At 44.8% G+C, this 18,157-nt stretch overlaps 1 protein-coding gene across 10 annotated transcripts in view; it reads left to right on the top strand.

Moving 5' to 3' along the window:
* PIK3CD (phosphatidylinositol-4,5-bisphosphate 3-kinase catalytic subunit delta) overlaps positions 1-18,066 on the top strand; it is a 59,653-nt gene extending 41,587 nt beyond the window's left edge. For 9 of the 10 annotated variants that reach the window (XM_055703886.1, XM_027802292.2, XM_055703884.1 and 6 more), the window contains 15 exons: positions 2,760-2,856; positions 3,260-3,390; positions 4,253-4,312; positions 4,529-4,696; positions 5,504-5,625; positions 5,779-5,922; positions 6,744-6,843; positions 7,689-7,867; positions 8,072-8,181; positions 8,783-8,861; positions 9,115-9,282; positions 10,070-10,193; positions 11,857-12,002; positions 12,259-12,391; positions 12,964-18,066. In XM_055703886.1, coding sequence (XP_055559861.1) covers positions 2,760-2,856; positions 3,260-3,390; positions 4,253-4,312; positions 4,529-4,696; positions 5,504-5,625; positions 5,779-5,922; positions 6,744-6,843; positions 7,689-7,867; positions 8,072-8,181; positions 8,783-8,861; positions 9,115-9,282; positions 10,070-10,193; positions 11,857-12,002; positions 12,259-12,391; positions 12,964-13,101 — 1,899 coding nt within the window. In that variant the 3' untranslated portion in view covers positions 13,102-18,066. Of the gene's footprint in view, positions 1-2,759; positions 2,857-3,259; positions 3,391-4,252; positions 4,313-4,528; positions 4,697-5,503; positions 5,626-5,778; positions 5,923-6,743; positions 6,844-7,688; positions 7,868-8,071; positions 8,182-8,782; positions 8,862-9,114; positions 9,283-10,069; positions 10,194-11,856; positions 12,003-12,258; positions 12,392-12,963 lie in introns of those variants that run through there. The other variant, XM_055703887.1, reaches the window with a different exon arrangement.
* Positions 18,067-18,157: the final 91 nt, after the last annotated feature.

Genomic DNA, 18,157 nt, shown 5'->3' with positions numbered 1-18,157 from the left:
CTTCTTTCTAGTAAGGTCTTTTATGCAAATCCCCCATGTAGCAAAGTAACAGCTGAGAAGGGGGAAGAAAATGGGGAATGTAAACACTGGTTACAGCAAAGCTTTAGGTGAGGTAAAATGGAAGTGCAGAATCTTCAAGGTTGCTGTTCAGACGCAGCAAACTGGGGACAGGAATCACTTTGGAAGCTCTTGTATTGAGCTTCTGAATGGGACATGTAGTGATATTTCTCAGTTTCTTCACCTCTACTCCAAAACTTCTAGCCCGTTCATAATTCAGTAACTAAAAGCAGGTCTCAGTGCAGCCTGTAACTGAATTGCTGGAACTTAAGCAAGATGCCTCTAGCTCTTTGCATGTGAAGAGCGTTCTTTATGGGCAACAAATGCATTTGTTCCTCTGCAAATTACACTTTTTGCAGCCACAAAAGCACTGTTACTGTGCTGTAAAGATAGCATGACTAATCCTCTCTTTTAGTAGAGTGGAGAGAAATGAGAGACTGATAAATGTGATCACAGAAGATTTTGGTCTCAGTTCTGCTAACTCCTTTTCACTGCTGGGAAGTTCACTGAGCTTTGTTGTGTTGATATCAATAGGGTTCTCAGGGTTACAGAGCACTGATGTCTGGGGAGCAACAAGCAGCCCATGAGTCCTGCTTGTGTGGACCTGTTTCTGGGTTGGAGACTTCAGACAGGAAACATTTTGAGACCAGGACCAGGATCAACCTTTTTATTGTTTTTTTTGCTTAAGAATAGCAGAACTCCAACTCCTGCTGGAGGCTTTTGTTGAACAGAATATCTGATTCATCCACAGGCTGCATTTTTGTGGTCACACTGGAATAATTTTCAGTTTTGAAGCAGTCAGAAGGAAATCTTCCTATTCTGATTGACAAAACAAAACCACCCTGGTTAGCCGAGATGTTAAGAGGATCTTGTTCATGTGTGTTCTGGTACTGGTGAGAGGTGAATAGATTCTGGTGAGCTCTTAATATAAAATCACAGTATTTGCTGGAGCTGAGCTCTGCAGAAATGGATTTTTCCACATGGTCAGCTGCAGCTCTGAATGAGGTGCTCAGATCTCATTTAAAACGATTGGTAAGAGGAAGTTACAGTCAGAGTGCAGCTGATTTTTGTTTTTGATAAATAATTTTTTTGCTTGCTTTGCTTACAGTACTCAGAGGTTAATTACATGCAAGTTGTTTGTCTGTGCAGACTGTCCAGAGCAGATAAGTGGGACTAAATCATTTACAACCACAAAAACTGGCACGTTTGCGGACTGGCTGGGATGAGTCAGAGGGTTAGTGTCGCCCAGAGGGTTGGCTTTCATCTCTAAGTCATGCAGGAGATATTTCTGTCCTTACAGTGCTGAATCGTTGCTTTGCTGGACTTTATCCACCAAAAATCTTGCATTTTGGCAGGTGCTGCGCTGTGATGTCATTTACTCTGTTAGAAAAGGTTATTGCTGGTGGGGGCGGTTGTTTGGCCTTTCTTTATGATCTAGAAGCTGATGTCTCAAATGGGATTTTACTGAAGATACTTAGTCTAATTAAATCAACTCAAAGCTTTGCGAGAGGCCACTTGGAAGCGATTAATTTTGTCGCATTAGAGGAGAATGCTGACTTTGCTACTTCCACCAAGTCCTTTGGTGTACCTTCGGGGTAAGCCTGATCCGTCCTGTAGAATGTCTCAGTGAACAAGATGTCTTGCTGTGGTTCCCTTCAAATATCATGGGTGCGTCTCACTAGAATTTTGCCTTGTGATCTCTTTGCAAGTCGGTCTGTGTGCTAGCATGTGCTTAAGCCTTGGTGTTTTCTGAACAGCTGAGTGAAATGCTGGTGTTGCTCAAACTGTCGTATGAAGTAAACTGTTCCATTTGGGGAACCTGACTGCAGGAAATCTTAGGTCATTTGTGGAATATGTCTGTCTGCTCTGGTGGCAGGGAGCTGGGTTAGAGCAGGGAGATGGATTCTCTCTCTTGGCTGTGTCCCAATTGCTTTACTTGCTGGAGTTTCCCGCCTCCAGATTAAGACTGGCTTGTCTGACTGGGTTGGATTTGTGGGTTTTATTCAGGGGTGGGGGTGGGGGGTGGGGAGAGAGTGGGGGGGTATGGCACTGGCAACATAAAGTTGGATTTCTATAGGTAGGTTTTACTATTGTACAAAGGAGCCAAACCTTTTCTTCCCATTATCAGATATATCTAGTGTTCTTTGCCTAGTTTTTTCAAGTTGTGCTGTGTTGCCTGCTTCAAAATCAAGGTGGTTGTTCTTCCCCTCAGACTGTGGAGTGTTAAAGTATGTGTGTCACAGCTCCTTCAAATACCCAGTGTAGAGTTGCAAGGGCTTACTGGAGACTTAGGCACTCTTCAGCAGTGCAAAATATTGAGTGATGAAGTTTTAGACATAGTTGTGTGCAGCACTACACAAAAGACCCCAGGTTTTGGCAAATATCTGAATTTGATGCCATCTTGTACTCTGATTTTAGGAGAACTTAAAAGGTAAGCAGACAGGCATGGCTGCCTAGGGTGGTATATTCTTCACAGCAACTCTTTGGTGAGGGGGTGCCTACATACTCTGGAATGGGAAGTTACATGCCTGTAGCAATTTGCAGACTTGGAAAAGATCAAGATTATATAAATCCTTATTTCTGGCTGTTGTGAGGGCTTGGCTTTGCATGGGGATATCTCACTTTGTTCTTAGCTCTTCTCATCCCTTCATCCAGCTTTTGCAGTTGTAGCACCCAAGTGAGCTGCTTCCTTTGCTTTGCAGGACTGCCCGATTGCCTGGGTGAATGTCATGCTCTTTGACTATAAAGACCAGCTGAAAACAGGGGAGTGCTGCTTGCACATGTGGTCCTCCTTTCCAGGTATGTCAGGTGATAGAGCTACTGCACTGTTTTGCATCTTCAGCCTCCACCACAAAGACAGGAGCCCCGCAGCGTTCTGCTTTGTGGTCCAGTAGTTGTAGGAGGGGCCGTAATAGTTCAGACTAGCAGACCCAGTACAGTTACCACTCTATATTGCGACAGCATCTAGAGCCCTGCTGAGGCGAAGGCCTTGTTTTACTTGGTACTGCATGTATGGTGTAAGAGGTTGCTGTTGTCCTAAAGATGTCATGTATACTTCGCTTCTGAGAAGTCAAGAAAATGCAGTGAGCTGCCCAGGGCCAGGTGGTGTCCAGGGATGGAGCTGGAAGCAGTCTGTTCTCTGCTTTCTGGACCAAAGCTTCAGAACATTTGGGTTCATGGGTTTATGTGCTTTGCTTTTCAGATGAGAAAGGGGAACTTCTGAACCCCATGGGCACGGTACAGTGCAACCCCAACACAGAAAGTGCAGCAGCCTTGGTCATCTGCTTCCCCAGCGTTGCATCACATCCTGTGTATTACCCGTCGTTTGAGCAGGTAGGAGACACAGATGCTTTTTTGGGGAGGCACAGAAATTCCCTAGCTTTGCTGGTGCCAGGAACATGGCACTGTCTCTTGGGTAGCAGTCGACAGGGACTGGATACAAGCAAACTTGATTAATAGATAATATTAATTGAAAATTTGACTTTTTTACTTAACTAATGGACCTTTGAGTGAATACTTTTCCAAGCTGTGAATTACTGAGGTAAAGCTGCTTTCGTAGGTGAGCATTTGTCTAAAAAATGAGTTTAACTGAGCCGCCATTAGGTGGCATTAGGCCCTGTAGGAAGGAAGAGGAGTGAAGGGGAAATGGGTGAAAGTAGAAGCTCCTTCCCTTTCAGCACAGTGTTGACATGCTGTGTGGTATGGGGATTTTCCATCCGTCCCTGCAACTGGCCAGACTCTTCAAGTAGTAGAAGAAAGAAAGGAGATCTGCTGTGCCAGGGACATAGATGCATGCTGCCCCACGATGCATGTTCTGGCTCAGAAGCTTCAATGGATTGTGCCAGTGGGCAGCATGGCTTGGGTGGTGCTGTCTGCTTGGCAAGCGCATGGCAGTGCTAAGAATCTGGAAGGGCTCATGTTCACAGGCTATGGGGTGTGCGGATGTGCCCTTTTCGGGGAAAGGGCTCGTCCCTTCATTCTTATTACTACCAGGGACGAGGCTCTATGGGCAGTTAGGTTACACCTCTGAGCAGGGTGGTCCTGCCGAGGATGTGACCTACCCTTGGGCTGTGACAGGTGTGATTCCCTTCCCCAGAGGTGGCAAGTGACTGATCTGTAATGGCCTGAAGTGGTGGTGAACTAGAAGTACAGAGGGAATGAGGAGCCTTTCTCAGTCTCTTTGTTTGCATCCTAGCTGCTGGAGTTGGGGAGGAATGGAGAACAACCCCGTGCTGCACCAGAAGATCCTGAGGAGGTGAGTCTTCTGGCAACAGTTTTTCAGCTACATGCAGGCTATGTGCAAGCCTGATTTCACAGGCCAAGTTACATGTTCCCCTGTTACCCCTAGCCAGCTTTTTTCCCCCCAAACTGGGTCATGCCCTAGTCCTGCAAGGTTTCTCTGGGCTGAGCAAGTTCTCTGGGTTGAGACTGAGCCCTGTGTATGCTCTTTCCTTGTGATTCCCATGAGCAGAGGCTGCAACTGAAGGAGATACTGGAACGGAGGAGCCACACTGAACTATATGAGCATGAGAAAGACTTGGTGTGGAAGATGAGATATGATATCCGTGACCAGTACCCACAGGCTTTGGCAAAGCTGCTTATCATCACCAAGTGGAACAAGCATGAAGATGTTGCCCAGGTGAGAGTGCTGGGGTTGGCAGCCAGGGCTCCCTTTTTGATCCATCTCCTGGTATCTATCTATGTTCCCGTGTTATGTTTGGGAGGCAGCTTAGCAAGGGATGTTTCACAGTGGCCCTGTGAAGGTAGGTTTGACATCACTGAGGCTGAGGAATATTTTCTGTTCTCAACTGGTCACTGTGCACGTACGCTGCGTGGTACCCAGCTGAGTTGAGGTTAGGTTCTTCTGGGCTCTGTTCAGCTCTGTGCACTGTCCCAGACTCATTACTGACCAACAGAGTCTTGCTTATTCCCTCTTGAAACTGGAGGCAAGAAAAAAAATATCTGTTTAATTCCACGGCAGAAATAGGATCTAGATTGTATAGTCTTAACTGATAGAGACCAGCACAAGCTACCTGAGGGGGTCAGTGAATCTCTTCCACCAAGCGGCAGACATCCATTAGGGCTGGTGTTGGTGCTGCTCATTCCTCCTTACTTCAGGAGCTTTGACAGGACCTTCTAAATGGCCCTTTCTAGTCTACATTATTATGCTGCAGAAAAGTGCTTTTTCCAAATTGCTCATTACGCTAATTGTGGTACAGCAAATACAACCCTGCCGTGGACTTAGGTGGCTCCACCTGTCAGCCTTGCTAGAAAATTTGAACTGATGTTTTTTGACCTGGTGTCTGCAAACTTACTCTGAGGCATCTATAAATAGTGACACAGCCCTCAAAGAGCTGCTTTTCCATCAGTAGAATTTTAGATTTATACCCATTGTCATAAAAAACTTGTTCCTTTTTTTGCTTTTTTTCCTTTCCCCCCCTTACAGATGATTTCTCTGCTTCAAACCTGGCCAGAGTTGCCTGTCCTGAATGCCTTGGAGCTGCTGGATTTTAGCTTTCCTGACCGTTACGTTGGCTCCTTTGCTATCAACTCATTAAAGAAGCTGACGTAAGTGCTATCCACAAGGGATATGCAGAGCCCCTTTCTATTTACGTTTAGTGCTGCTGAGGGGACTGCAAGCAATCTGACAGTCTTGTCTTTACAAGTACATTTGTTGCAGTAAAGATAAATTTGTCTTGGCTTTTTCCATTCTGTCCACAGAGATCACGATGTGTTCCAATACCTGCTACAGCTTGTCCAGGTGCTTAAGTATGAATCCTACTTAGACTGTGAATTAACCAAGTTCCTGCTGGACAGGGCGCTATCCAACCGCAAGATCGGCCACTTCCTCTTCTGGCACCTGAGGTAAAGAGCAAACGTTTTGGGCTTTTTAGTGATCAAGTGAAACCAGCAGTTACTGGTTTCCTCATTGCTCTGTGGAGTGAGGTAGCAAGCATGTCTGTATGTATACATGCCGGGGTATTTATTTAAAGGCTGTCCATCGGCTAGTGTCTTTCATCAGAGCATCGGTGGGATATCCTTGTCACCACCAAAAGCCAGGAGCTGTAGCTTTTGATGTTGGGAGGCTGAATAAAGATTATTCCAGAAGGACACAAAATCTTTGTTTGCTTGTTACTTTTTAATTTTGTTGTGGTGATGGTGTTTGGATTAGGTTTTGTTTTCAGAATTTTTTTTATATATATATATATGTACACATGCCTGTGAGTTGAAATCTACTTTGGACACCTGTGGCCACCTGCCAGTTCTGGGCTATAGGCTCCGAACTGTCCTTGCTCCTGAAGTAATGTTCTCAAAGGAGTGGTTAGCAATTTAGTCATCCAGAAGGATGTCTCATCACTTCAAGCAATGGTTTTGCTACATCATCTTCTGGGGTGGGTGCATTTTTTTTTTCTTCCCCCTCCCCAGTACATAGAAAGACTAATATATATAAAGCTTATATATGTATGTAAAGATACATATATATATATATAACTAATATGAAGTTTATATAGTATATATATTTAATATATTTATTATTCATGTATATCTATAAAACTTATCTATGTATATATATAAAGCTAATATTCTGCACTCTCCTCTTCCCCCCCCTTGTGCTGGCATGAATGGGAGAATTAGTCAGTCACTGCAGTGAGTCACAATTGCTTTAACCTCCCTTCTTCTCTTAGGTCAGAAATGCATGTTCCTGCAGTTGCCTTGAGGTTTGGCCTGATCCTGGAAGCATACTGCAGAGGCAGCACCCACCATATGAAAGTTTTGATGAAACAGGTAAAAATTGCTTTCAGCGATAAGGTTGACTTCCCTCTTCCTTGGAGCTAGTTCTCAGCTTTTCCAACTTAATGTTATCAATAATACAAAAAAAAGCCCTATAACTGCTATGTTGGTTTTGGCATATCCTATTAAGAGCCGAGACTTCCTCATCACATGTGACTTTGCTCATCTCTTACTCACCCACACATGTCCCACGCGACTATGTGTCTGGAATGGTTTGAAGTGTTCAAAGACTGCTGCTGTTATTAGATGAGTTGAATGAGTTACCATTTAGTAGGGGCTGATCACAGCTGGTTGTCTGATCCAGAGCAGTGCACTCTTGCCTTCACTTGCTGTGTGGAGGTAATCCTGCTCTTCACCCAGTCTCAAAAACTAATCTGTTATCCATCAAGGATCACTGTACCTGATTCACAAGTGAGGGACTCGCCTATACATGAAGTCATATCTAGGATGTGCCCACAAACCAGTGCTGCTTCTGTTTTCAAGACCGAGTGGCATTTTTGCATAACTCTCCAAAAGCTTCGAAGGGCAAGGGCTATAGGTCTCAGCTCTCCCAGCCAGTGCACCTCACTTCTTCCTTTGGTGCTTGATAATGTGCATTATTCCTGGTGCAGTCGTTACCTTGCAGTGCATTTGTGCCCAGCAGAAGATCCATGACTGATTATGGATCTCCCTCAAGCAGATACATATTGCAACCAAGCAAATTTAGTAGTGAAATTGCCACAGGTTGAATGGAAGATAAGAGATACAACCAAGGTTTACATTTCACAGTAGATGTTAATAGTTTTTAAACCTCCAGGAATTTCTCTTGTCAACCATTTTCCATCCCTCTCTTTGTTCAGGGAGAAGCACTCAACAAGATGAAAGCTCTGAATGACTTTGTTAAAGCAAGTTCTCAGAAGGCCACCAAGCCTCAAACCAAGGAGATGATGCATGTGTGCATGAAGCAGGAAACCTACCTTGAAGCACTTTCCCACCTCCAGTCCCCCCTGAACCCAAACATTATCCTCGCTGAAGTTTGGTAAGGACGATAGCTGCCTCTCCTAACTTGTGCTGCAGACTTTTTTCAGCAGTAGAGTCAGGCTTCTGGTTACCCCACAAGGTCCTCTTTTCTCCTGGAAGTCACCAGTGTGTTAGGATTTGTAGATGCTGTTGAATTTGCAGCTTAGATGGCCACTTTTTTAATAAATGGAAACTCTGATGGTAATGTTTTTGTTTCCTCTAGCGTGGATCAGTGCACCTTTATGGACTCCAAAATGAAACCTTTATGGATTGTGTTTAATAATGAAGAGACAGGTCGAGGTGGTGTGGGTATTATTTTTAAAAATGGAGATGGTAAGTCTTTAAAGGAAATGTTTTCACAGGCATGATAGTCTCAAATATTTATTATGGTGAGTGGGCCTAAATATGGACCATGAAGATGTTATGTGAGGGCCATCAACATGGGGTTTTTTGACAGTAATCTGGAGATGTAGTAAACTCTTCTCTAGGTTGCACTTGCATTCCTCTTCATTAGAGATTTTAGCACAGTAGTAGCTGCGTACCCTTGCACAGTAAAAAGAAACCTGATGTGAGGTCGGAAGGAGCTACAGCAGTCCAAGCTTTGTAGGGTTGGAGGGGCTCCTGCTCACTGTTGTATCACCTTGACTGCTATGGGAAGAGCTTTGGCAAAGTGAAGTAGCACATACCTCCGTTAGTATTATCGTGTGTGAGTTACGGTGTCGGGTATGGTGGCTTTACGCTGTTACTGCACTAGTAGACATTGTTCTGTGCTGATGTTCTTTACCAGCTAGACCTAGCAAGTGACAAACTTGGCAAAGGTCCCTCTAGCAGCCTGCTTCCTTCAGGGGCAGAACAAGCAGCACCTGCAAGAGCACAAGAGGAGGAGAGCATGGGAGGTACTTACGACCCTCTTTTCTTTTGTAATACTGCACAGATCTTCGTCAGGATATGCTGACTCTGCAGATGATCCAGTTGATGGACATCCTGTGGAAGCAGGAGGGCCTGGACCTGAGGTGAGTCACATGCGCTCACAGTTGTCCTACTGCAACGATGTATCATGTGTGGTGAGGCCGTTTTGTCTGCAAGCTTATTTTGTCCCTGACAGGTCTGTGTAGTATTCTGTGAGCAGCTAGTCAGGTTTTGTGGTACTGAGTAGAAATGCAGAGTAGGTATGGAGCAGACGTGGCAGACAAGGGAAAGCTTAAAAGTCAACACAACCCAATTCTGGGCAAGATTTCAGAGGAAGGGTTTCTTTCATCTCTGCAGGATGACCCCTTATGGCTGCCTCTCCACAGGAGACAAGACTGGACTGATAGAAGTGGTCATGCATTCAGACACCATTGCCAACATCCAGCTGAACAAGAGCAACATGGTGGCCACTGCAGCCTTCAACAAGGATGCACTGCTGAACTGGCTAAAATCCAAGAACCCGGGGTAAGTGGGCTTACCTTTTACTCAGTGCCGTTTTACTGCTTCTTTTCATCTAGAGAAGTTTCTTCCTGCTTTCCTCAGCTTTTTCCTTCAATTATGCATATATTTCCATGCTGTCCTATGATATCGATGGCTGCTTCCCTGCCTGGCCCCATGTGGATCTGTATGGGTCCTGAGCAGAAGTGGAGGCTTCTGGGTTACTGTGTGCAAGCTTTTTTGATCTTCCATAGCCTAAGGTAGCACTGTCCCCAGGCTGGATCCAAGCCTTGATCTTGCCCTTGGCCCTGTTACTTTCTCCAGAAATAGTCAGTCAGCATGGGGGCAGCTGGAAGGAGATGCAGGAGGGGTAATGCCAAAATGGGGAGGTGAAAAAAACAAGTGGCTGTGTTGCTTGGGGGTTTACTAGATACAGAAACACACAGCCACAACACTCACGCTGCTCTGAAGTAACAGGGCGCCAACAGGAATCATTCTGGGAGCACACTCCATCTTTTGGATCTGTGAAGATCTGGGAATGAGTTTATCTAGTAGAGACCAAACCATTTTTGTTGAGGTAGTGGACATCCCCTTATCCAGACCCCTCCAGTTACAAGAGAGTTGTTTTTTCAGCTAGTTTTTGTAAAGCACAGGTGGGAGTACTGCCTCTGGAGAGCACTATGGGAAATTCAAATGCGATTCCCTTACCTTCTGCAGGTTTGCATGGGGGAAGCTATAAAAACAACTGCCCCAGTGGTGAAATACTACTGTTCAAAGTAAAATTCTCTTTCGATCTTTTTCTTACCCTCTTTAGTGATGCATTAGAACAAGCTATAGAGGAGTTCACTCTGTCCTGTGCTGGGTACTGCGTGGCAACATATGTGCTGGGGATAGGTGACCGGCACAGTGACAACATCATGATCCGGGAAACTGGACAGGTACGGGGATTTGCTGCTGTGGTTGAAGTACTGGAAGAGGGGCATAAATGCTGCTTAGCAGGGGACAGACGCATCCCAGTCCAATCCTACTGCTGAGGAGTGTGCCTCACCTTCCAGCTGAAAGGCAGACTGGACGAATATTCTCAATAGCTTCTATCATTAAGAGTGTAAACACAGTTTTGTAATTTGAATTACAATTCGGTAAGCATCACTGGCATCAGCTGCTGCTGTTAATACCTACTTTGAAATTACAGTGGAGCAATTCAGACCTAAAATTGTCTGCAGATGCAAACTCAAGCACTGTACTTACCAATCTGAGGACTTGGCTTCAGCAGTCACAAATTGCTTCTAGTTGCTAGGTAAGATCCTCAGTTACTTATCCAAGCTGATAGATTTATAGTCTTCCTCCTAGAAAAAATGTTTTGATTTTAAAAAAAATGAATGCAAGTGATCAGCATGGTTTTAATTTCATGTTGATACCTGTACTGATTCCTCTACTCCTCTGCTCTGCAAGAGTAGCTTGGAAGGAAGATAAAGGGCAAAACTAGGAAAAAGAAAATCCCTTTTTGACAGGATGTGTACTAAACTACATCAATAATGGTAAAGGGGGAAGTCTACGCTGTCTTTCTTTCTTACTTGTGAATTCTACAAAGCCTTAAACAGCCCTGTGCTAGATGGTGCAAGGTAAGTCTCCCACAGGTCCAGTGAAGTCAGCTAGTTAGTATTTAACAGTAAGAAATTGGCTGCTGATGTTCTGAGACTCATCTTGCTCAGGTAGGTGCAGCTGCCTGCCTGCACTCTTTCTATGTAGCATCCTGCTCCTCTACATCTTATTCCCGTAAATCGAGCGGTCATGGTGAAAGAAACCCACTAGTGCCTTCATTTTGGGGTCGCAGCAAGGACAGGGGCGCTGTGTCATTTGCTAACAAGACACTAACGCTGTCTAGCAGCAGCCCCCACCTAGGGCTGCCTCTCCTCCACATTTAGCAGAGGCCACTCGGTTGCTTGTCCCCTTGAGGGAGCCGATGCCCTGCGGTCCGCAGACCTGGGGTTTGGATGTCGGGGGTTTACAGCAACTCTGCAAAAATCACCATAGTGTGCAAAATTGCCAGGGTGTGCAAAATTGCCATAGTGCGCAAGGTTCTGCACAGGATCCTCCTTCCCACCACTGCACGAGGGGTGCGATGACTTCACTGTGCTTGGTATTTAAAAAAAAAAAAAAAAAAAAAAAAAGGGAGGGGGAAAAAGCCTTACCTGAGCAAGGAATATTTTGTGGCAACTTCAAGACAGGACATCTTTCCACACGCTGTCTTGGACTCAGGCTGCATGGGTAGGGTGCCCATTTTAGTTCCCTTTCTGCTTCTACTAGTGCCGTGCTACAGCTTTAGAAAAGCCAAAGCCAGAGATTTCTTCAGATATACCAAGTATTGGATAGACAAGTACCTTTTCTGTTCTGTCCGTCACCTAATGAAACTAAAGAGTATCTTGGGAAGTAAACGCTGCCTCTTATCCCAAAGGAGTGCTGTAGGAGAGGTCATTTTTCTCCCTCCCAAACTCCTATGGTCATTATCTTTTGAATACAGTAACTGTGAAGAGAACACAACATCTGTCAGCTATAAAAGATACTATTCTGAAAAAAAAAATAATTCTTCCTTCTTTCCAGCTGTTCCATATTGATTTTGGTCACTTTTTGGGGAACTTCAAGACTAAATTTGGTATTAACAGAGAACGAGTTCCTTTCATCTTAACCTATGACTTTGTGCACGTCATCCAGCAAGGAAAAACTAACAACAATGAGAAGTTTGAAAGGTAGGTGTTAGTAGTTAAATTTGACTTAAGCTTTTTGAGCTCCAAGTTTTCAGAATTTATTTCTGAATCCAGTGATAAGTAGCCTATAGCTGTCTACACACACAAAAATAAATAAGTATCTACCTGTTAGAAAGGGTGAAAGAGCTTGGTAGCCATCAGTGCAGACAGCAGGGTTCAGACTAATACGTAGTTTTGCTTTATGAAATGGTATAGCTTGCAGTCTTCATGCCTTTGCCTCGTCTGCCTTTCTGAACAGATTCAGGGGTTATTGTGAAAAGGCCTATATGATTCTGAGGCGCCACGGTCTCCTCTTCCTGCACTTGTTTGCACTGATGAAAGCTGCTGGCCTGCCGGAGCTCAGCTGCTCTAAAGACATTCAGTATTTAAAGGTAAGAGAAGCAGAGCCCAGATACAGTTATAAACCAAATACCTGCTCTTGTAGCTTGGTAGGAGGAGGAGTTCAGCGGGGAAGGGGCTATTATCAGAAGCAAGTGAGTAACGTCTGGCGTTCGTGGTGAAGGACATAAGAAATGCCGGGTACGGCTGCTCAGGAAGTAACTTCAGATACTTCAGCACAAAAGACAGTAGGTCCCTTGTAGAACCAGCTTGTGGGAAACAGAGCTCTGTGGTTGTGATTCATTCCCTGTTCCCAGCTGGCCTCCTAAAGTACAACCGCCTAGCCCTGGCCAGCTGGAAGTGCAGCCTTCTACAGGTGCACTAAAAATCCTTCTGTTTCCCTGTGCCCAACATAAAGCGTAGGACGCATGTATTTATTCAGCAGAATGAAAAAAACTCATGCAGGTACAGTAACAGTTCAAAACAGTTCACGGCTACTTGTTTCCTACTCGGTGCTCTTTCTATGGAGTTGTTTCTTAGTGAGTAAACATCTTAGTAGTTGATCAGTTAATTGTTCAGTTGCACTTTCAGCGAGGCTACACTGATTCCTGCCTCTTACCTTCAGGATTCCCTGGCTCTTGGGAAAACAGATGAGGAGGCACTGAAGCACTTCAGACTAAAGTTTAACGAAGCCCTGCGAGAGAGCTGGAAAACCAAAGTGAACTGGCTGGCACACAACGTATCCAAAGATAACAGACAGTAGAGCAACACGAGCCTGTCCACTTGCTCCAAGAGAATGTAATACCTGCACTGAGTCTGGCAGTTGTAGACAGGTTTTTAAAGACTGATGAATGTTGCCATGTTGAAGATCCCCCACCTGCGTTCCCAGAGATCAGACCTTTCCACAGGACTGAAAAATTGTTGGACTGTCATCAGCCACATAATCATGTCTGCTGTAGATCTTTGGGGGACAAGGGAGAGACGTGAGGCAATAAAATTACTGCATACAGTGAAAGGTAGGTAGATGTACTGTACCCTTAAGGATGTGTTGAGCTTCAAATACACCTTCTAATGGAAGAGTGCAGGCAGTTGCAACATCCTTCTGGCATGTTCATGTGCGTATTTCTATTTTCTTGAAAATTTAGCTGACCACTGAGAACCTTCTATCCCTGTAGTTCTTATACTATAGCCCGTCTTCTAGGTCCCTACTGTTACAGCTCAGCGGCATTAACTTCACCATGTGATTGTGCCTCCTACCCTGTTCCCACATACACCAAGGTAGGTCAGCTTAAATCACCACTGGAACAGACTGGGACAAATTGTTATACTCTGCATTGTGACAGGGTGAAAATACCCACGCGGTCACACTGCTCGCGCTCTGCTACAGAGGCCAGAGCGTTCTGAAACTGAACTGGAACCCCAGTATGGCTGTCGAAACACTGATGCCACAAGAACAGGCTTGGATTGGCTGGTGGGAAAGCAAACAGAAACACCTAACCCAAGTCAGACTTCAGTTCAGTCTCAGCAGTTCGTGGGTTTCTGCAATTATTCTGTTTTTAAGCCTGAAAACAGTAAGATTGCTTTTTCAAAATTGGCACGTAATGCTGGTTGCTACATGTACCTCCTGTTGGGGTGCATCAGGGCTGCTTTGCCACCTGGTTTCCCTGCAACGCGTGCGCGCAGGGCGCTGGCCTACACCTACGTAACGGCAGGGACACAGCACTAACTCCAGTGTCAGCTGGGACGGATGGCACCGTTCTGTGCCCAAGTCCTTTGGCCAGCCTGCCTTCCTGCGTAAGGGCAGAGGAGTGCCGCATGCGTGGGTTTAACACTGAAACACACACCGTAAGTTGTATCTCAAGTCTCATCTTCTTACAAACACATTCCCTGTTCCTTTCCGCACTTTTCCTCCTTTCAGCCATGCTACACGACTCCTTGTCTGTTACTGGAGCTGGTGTGCAAAGACTGTCCCTATGGGGGTCAGCCAGAGCGCAAGCTGCCGTCCTCTGGGCTGGTATCTAAATCAAACCGTTGACTCCAGCCTCCTCCCGTTCTCACTGCCACCTCCCTCCGAGGCAGGATCTATCCCATCTCCCACAGGGTGCTGTGATCAATCACCCGTTTCTATTCATGTGTCGTATTTTTGTGTCCAGCTAGTGTCCTCACCTCGTGAGCAGTTCTGGGCACTGCTGTTGCACAGGGACAGATGAACAGGAGCCACTGCTGCGTCACTGCTGCCACTCGGTGCCTCCCACGGTAGCAAGTGATGCACCTCGTAGGCAGCCTACGGGTCCTGCCGGAAGACAGGTGGAGCGGTGTGGTTGGTACCTGTGTCCCTTAGCAGTCCCCTGGGGGTCCACCTCCCCTTTCCCCATGTTCTCCGCATCAGGTTCCTATGGAGGTGCTGCCATTCCTGCCTTTTAAGGAATAGCATAGTGTAATTTTCAAGACACCCCTGAAGCTGAATCCTGTATTTGATTTGTATGCCCTTAACTAGGTTGAGCAATTTTAATTTACTCACAGAACTGTTTTTTAAACTTTTTTTTAAAATCTACATAAGTAAGCCCAAGTGAAAAATAGACATTTCAGATCCTGTTTCTCAGGTGACAAGAGATGCATGTACTGTCAAAAATGATACACTACTTTCTGGTGTAAACTGAGCTTTCATGTCTAGTTTGAAATTCCTACAAAACCAGCAAGGTTAAGGCAGAGACTGAATGGGCCCGTTTATTTTTAATAGATCTTCCCTGTCATGGGATGACTTTGATTAGATGCTATTTTTACATCCAGCATATAGGCACAACTCATTCCTGACTTTCAGCTCTTTTTAATACTTAAAAATTAAAGTAAGTTCACTTTTTTTTGGGTGTGTTAAGAGGACAAGTTCAAATACATTAGCTCTGCAGCTGACAAAGAACAAAGTTAATACTGCCTTAAAAAAAATAACTTCTACCCCAAGCAGAAGTCAATAGTAGTAGGTAACGCTAGAGGTTTGGTCAGTGAACGAACACCTTTAATAAACCCTCCCCTCGTTCCCTTTACATACAAACAGATATGAGCAGATTATGGTTTAGTGTTATGCTGTTGCTAATTTAAATTCTGATTTAAAGTGCCCTTTCCTTTCATAAAAAGACATTATGCTATAAAGGCTATTCTATACTGGTTTGTATACGTCAATATAAACCTCTCATAGAGCACCTGTTACTAGAAGCAACAGTTATACAGAAGACAATTGATTTTAACTTCACAGAACCCTTGGAGATCCCTTGTTTCTACACCTTTCAAATGATACTGTATGTGACTGAGAAGGGGCGAGAACGTTTCAAGACAGAAAGGTGTGTACCCTTCCGAGTGAGCCCAGCTTACTTACCAGCACATTCCTCTAACAGTTCTTCAGCATACCCAGCAGTACAGACGGTACGTTTGCAGCAATTGCTCTTGCTGTATTGGCTCAGTTACAGACCCAGCTTAGCCAGAACTGAAAGCTCGCTTCACGTCTTCGTGTAACTATGCATTTGACCATAACACTAGGAAAAAACCACCGTGTAAATGTGTTCAGATTGACCTGCAGGAAAGAAAACTACTGTCTATCTTGACTGGAGCCAGCACTCTAGAACTGCTGCTGCTTCTAGAGATCAGACTAAAAGAAACTTCCTGCAGCCTTCGCGTGTCGTCCTCAGAGGTCAGCTCTCCGCAGTGGGCTGTAACTGGCCCTCACTCGTGGTTCTCCTGAGTCTGGGGTATTACAGTCGTCTTGCACTGCACAACAGACAGCGATCGCAGGTTTCAAATAAAGTCCTAAACAGTGAATCCGTATTTGCCATTTGCAGTACGGTACTATGAAACTAAACTGGTTAAGGTAATATCAGAGCAAACAGTCAGGACCTATTTTTGTAAAGCTGTTTTAAGTATTAGAAGAATAATTTTCCTTTCCTATGCCAGATTATAGCCTCAAGCTTCACAGGCTAGGAGGGTGCTGAGTGTCACGATTTAAACTAGGAGTAGGAAGCTTGTATCTCTTACATCCAATTATAAAAAAAAAAATCCATAACCATGACGACTTCACAAATGCAGAAATTTCCATGAGGTAGCAAGTTACCGCCCGTCAGCTGCTCTCCCACGACCGACAGCAAGTCTGTGTCTTCACAGCACGATGCTGCTCTGCACCAGCTGACCACTCTGTTGCTCTACCTTGGTTTTTTTCCCCCAGAAGGACAGGTCACGCGATGCTCACTCCCAGTCAGCGTGCAGGACTAATGCACACCGCGCCTGGTAAGCGCCTTGTTCGTACCACGTTGCCAGCCCTCCAGGACAATGCTTTTAAAAGGTTCCACCATTGTCCTCTAATGATTTGGTGCCATCTTTTGTAATTTGAGGGTTTTGTTAAGAGCCCGATCTGTGGAGACCAGGCATTCTGCAACCAAGCTTAATGGAGTATTTAGAAAACTGGCCTCAGTCATGGAATAAAATAAGGTTGGCGGGGATTCTCCTGAAATACTTAACAGGAAATGCAAAAAGGAACACAGAAGCCCAGCACTCAAGCTCTAACAGTTGGTTTGATTTTAGAAATATGGTAGGAGTTAAGAGCTCTGTTCGTGTTGATCAGACAGTGAGAAAAAGAGTCCTGCACTCATCTAAACCACTGCTGCCCCGGCAGGGAGAGGCAGGCACTCACGACCTCTTTGTATTCCCTCTCTCAGGGGCATGCCCAGGTTTGCTTCCCTGCAGCCACACATCTTTGCTCCATTTTAGAGAACAGATCAATATTGTTATTTCCTTCCTTATTAAATTAACGGAGCAAAAAGTATGCAACAGTATCAGGCCACGTGCAGGCTGAGAAGCACCAAACCACAACCACATCAGTGGTTTGCACATTCTTGTGGAAGGGAAGAAACATGCTACAGTGAATGGAGAAGCAATTCTCAGTGTTGCCACAAACTGGTAACTCGGGCCGCTGCCTGTTACACTGCAGCGAGGCAGCTTTGCCCAGTCATCTCCTTCGTCACCCTCACCTACTTGGTTTACAGGCTGGCAGCCGTACATGCCCTCAGCCCTTGTTTTGGTAACGTTTCCGGAAAACTCAGGCCCCAATACCATTTTAGAGAAGCACAGCACAGCAGTGGCTCGTGTCATCCACCCTTCAATTTCAGAAGTGCAATAATACAAGTTGTATCGGTGTAAACTGCAGGAACTGCGCAATTCCAAAGGCGTTTCTCCACCCAGCACGGTTTTAGAGAGAGGTTACTTAAGTCTAGAAAATTGACTTACCTACAAGAAGTAAAAATACCAATGAGTCAAGTGGACCTTCTTCCTTGTACACCCCTGGAGCAGCATCCTGAATGACACTCCTGGTGGCTGTATCAGGTAGCAAAGGACCTCCGACTCCAAATGTCCAATGCAGCAGCTCACCTGACAGTTTTCAGCAAGTTGAATTGTACTGAAGATGGAAACTTAAATCACTTTTGAAAATATTAATTTCACTATAAATAGCTTCTGATTTTATAAATATGCTCAAAATGATACCCCTTTCTATTTATTTAGAGACGTTTCTGTGATTATTTTTTTTAACTCTGTACAAACTGATTGTGCTTATTCTGTTGCCTTTGAAAAAAGAAGTATTTTTTTAAGCCAAGCCACAGTTCTGTAACAAGAGAATGTTTACATGTTTAACGTTTCATTTGCTTTAGGTACATGTTTTGTAAGTAAAAAAATAAACTGATAAATTGTACATACATGCTGCCGAAGTCTTAACTGTGCTTTAGAGATCAATGAGAACAAAACTCTTCTACCAGCGGAAGCAAATTAACACAGTTAATATA

The sequence above is a fragment of the Falco cherrug genome, chromosome 3, assembly GCF_023634085.1.
Source record: "Falco cherrug isolate bFalChe1 chromosome 3, bFalChe1.pri, whole genome shotgun sequence".
Taxonomy (NCBI): domain Eukaryota; kingdom Metazoa; phylum Chordata; class Aves; order Falconiformes; family Falconidae; genus Falco; species Falco cherrug.
This window is presented reverse-complemented; position numbering and strand designations above follow the sequence as displayed.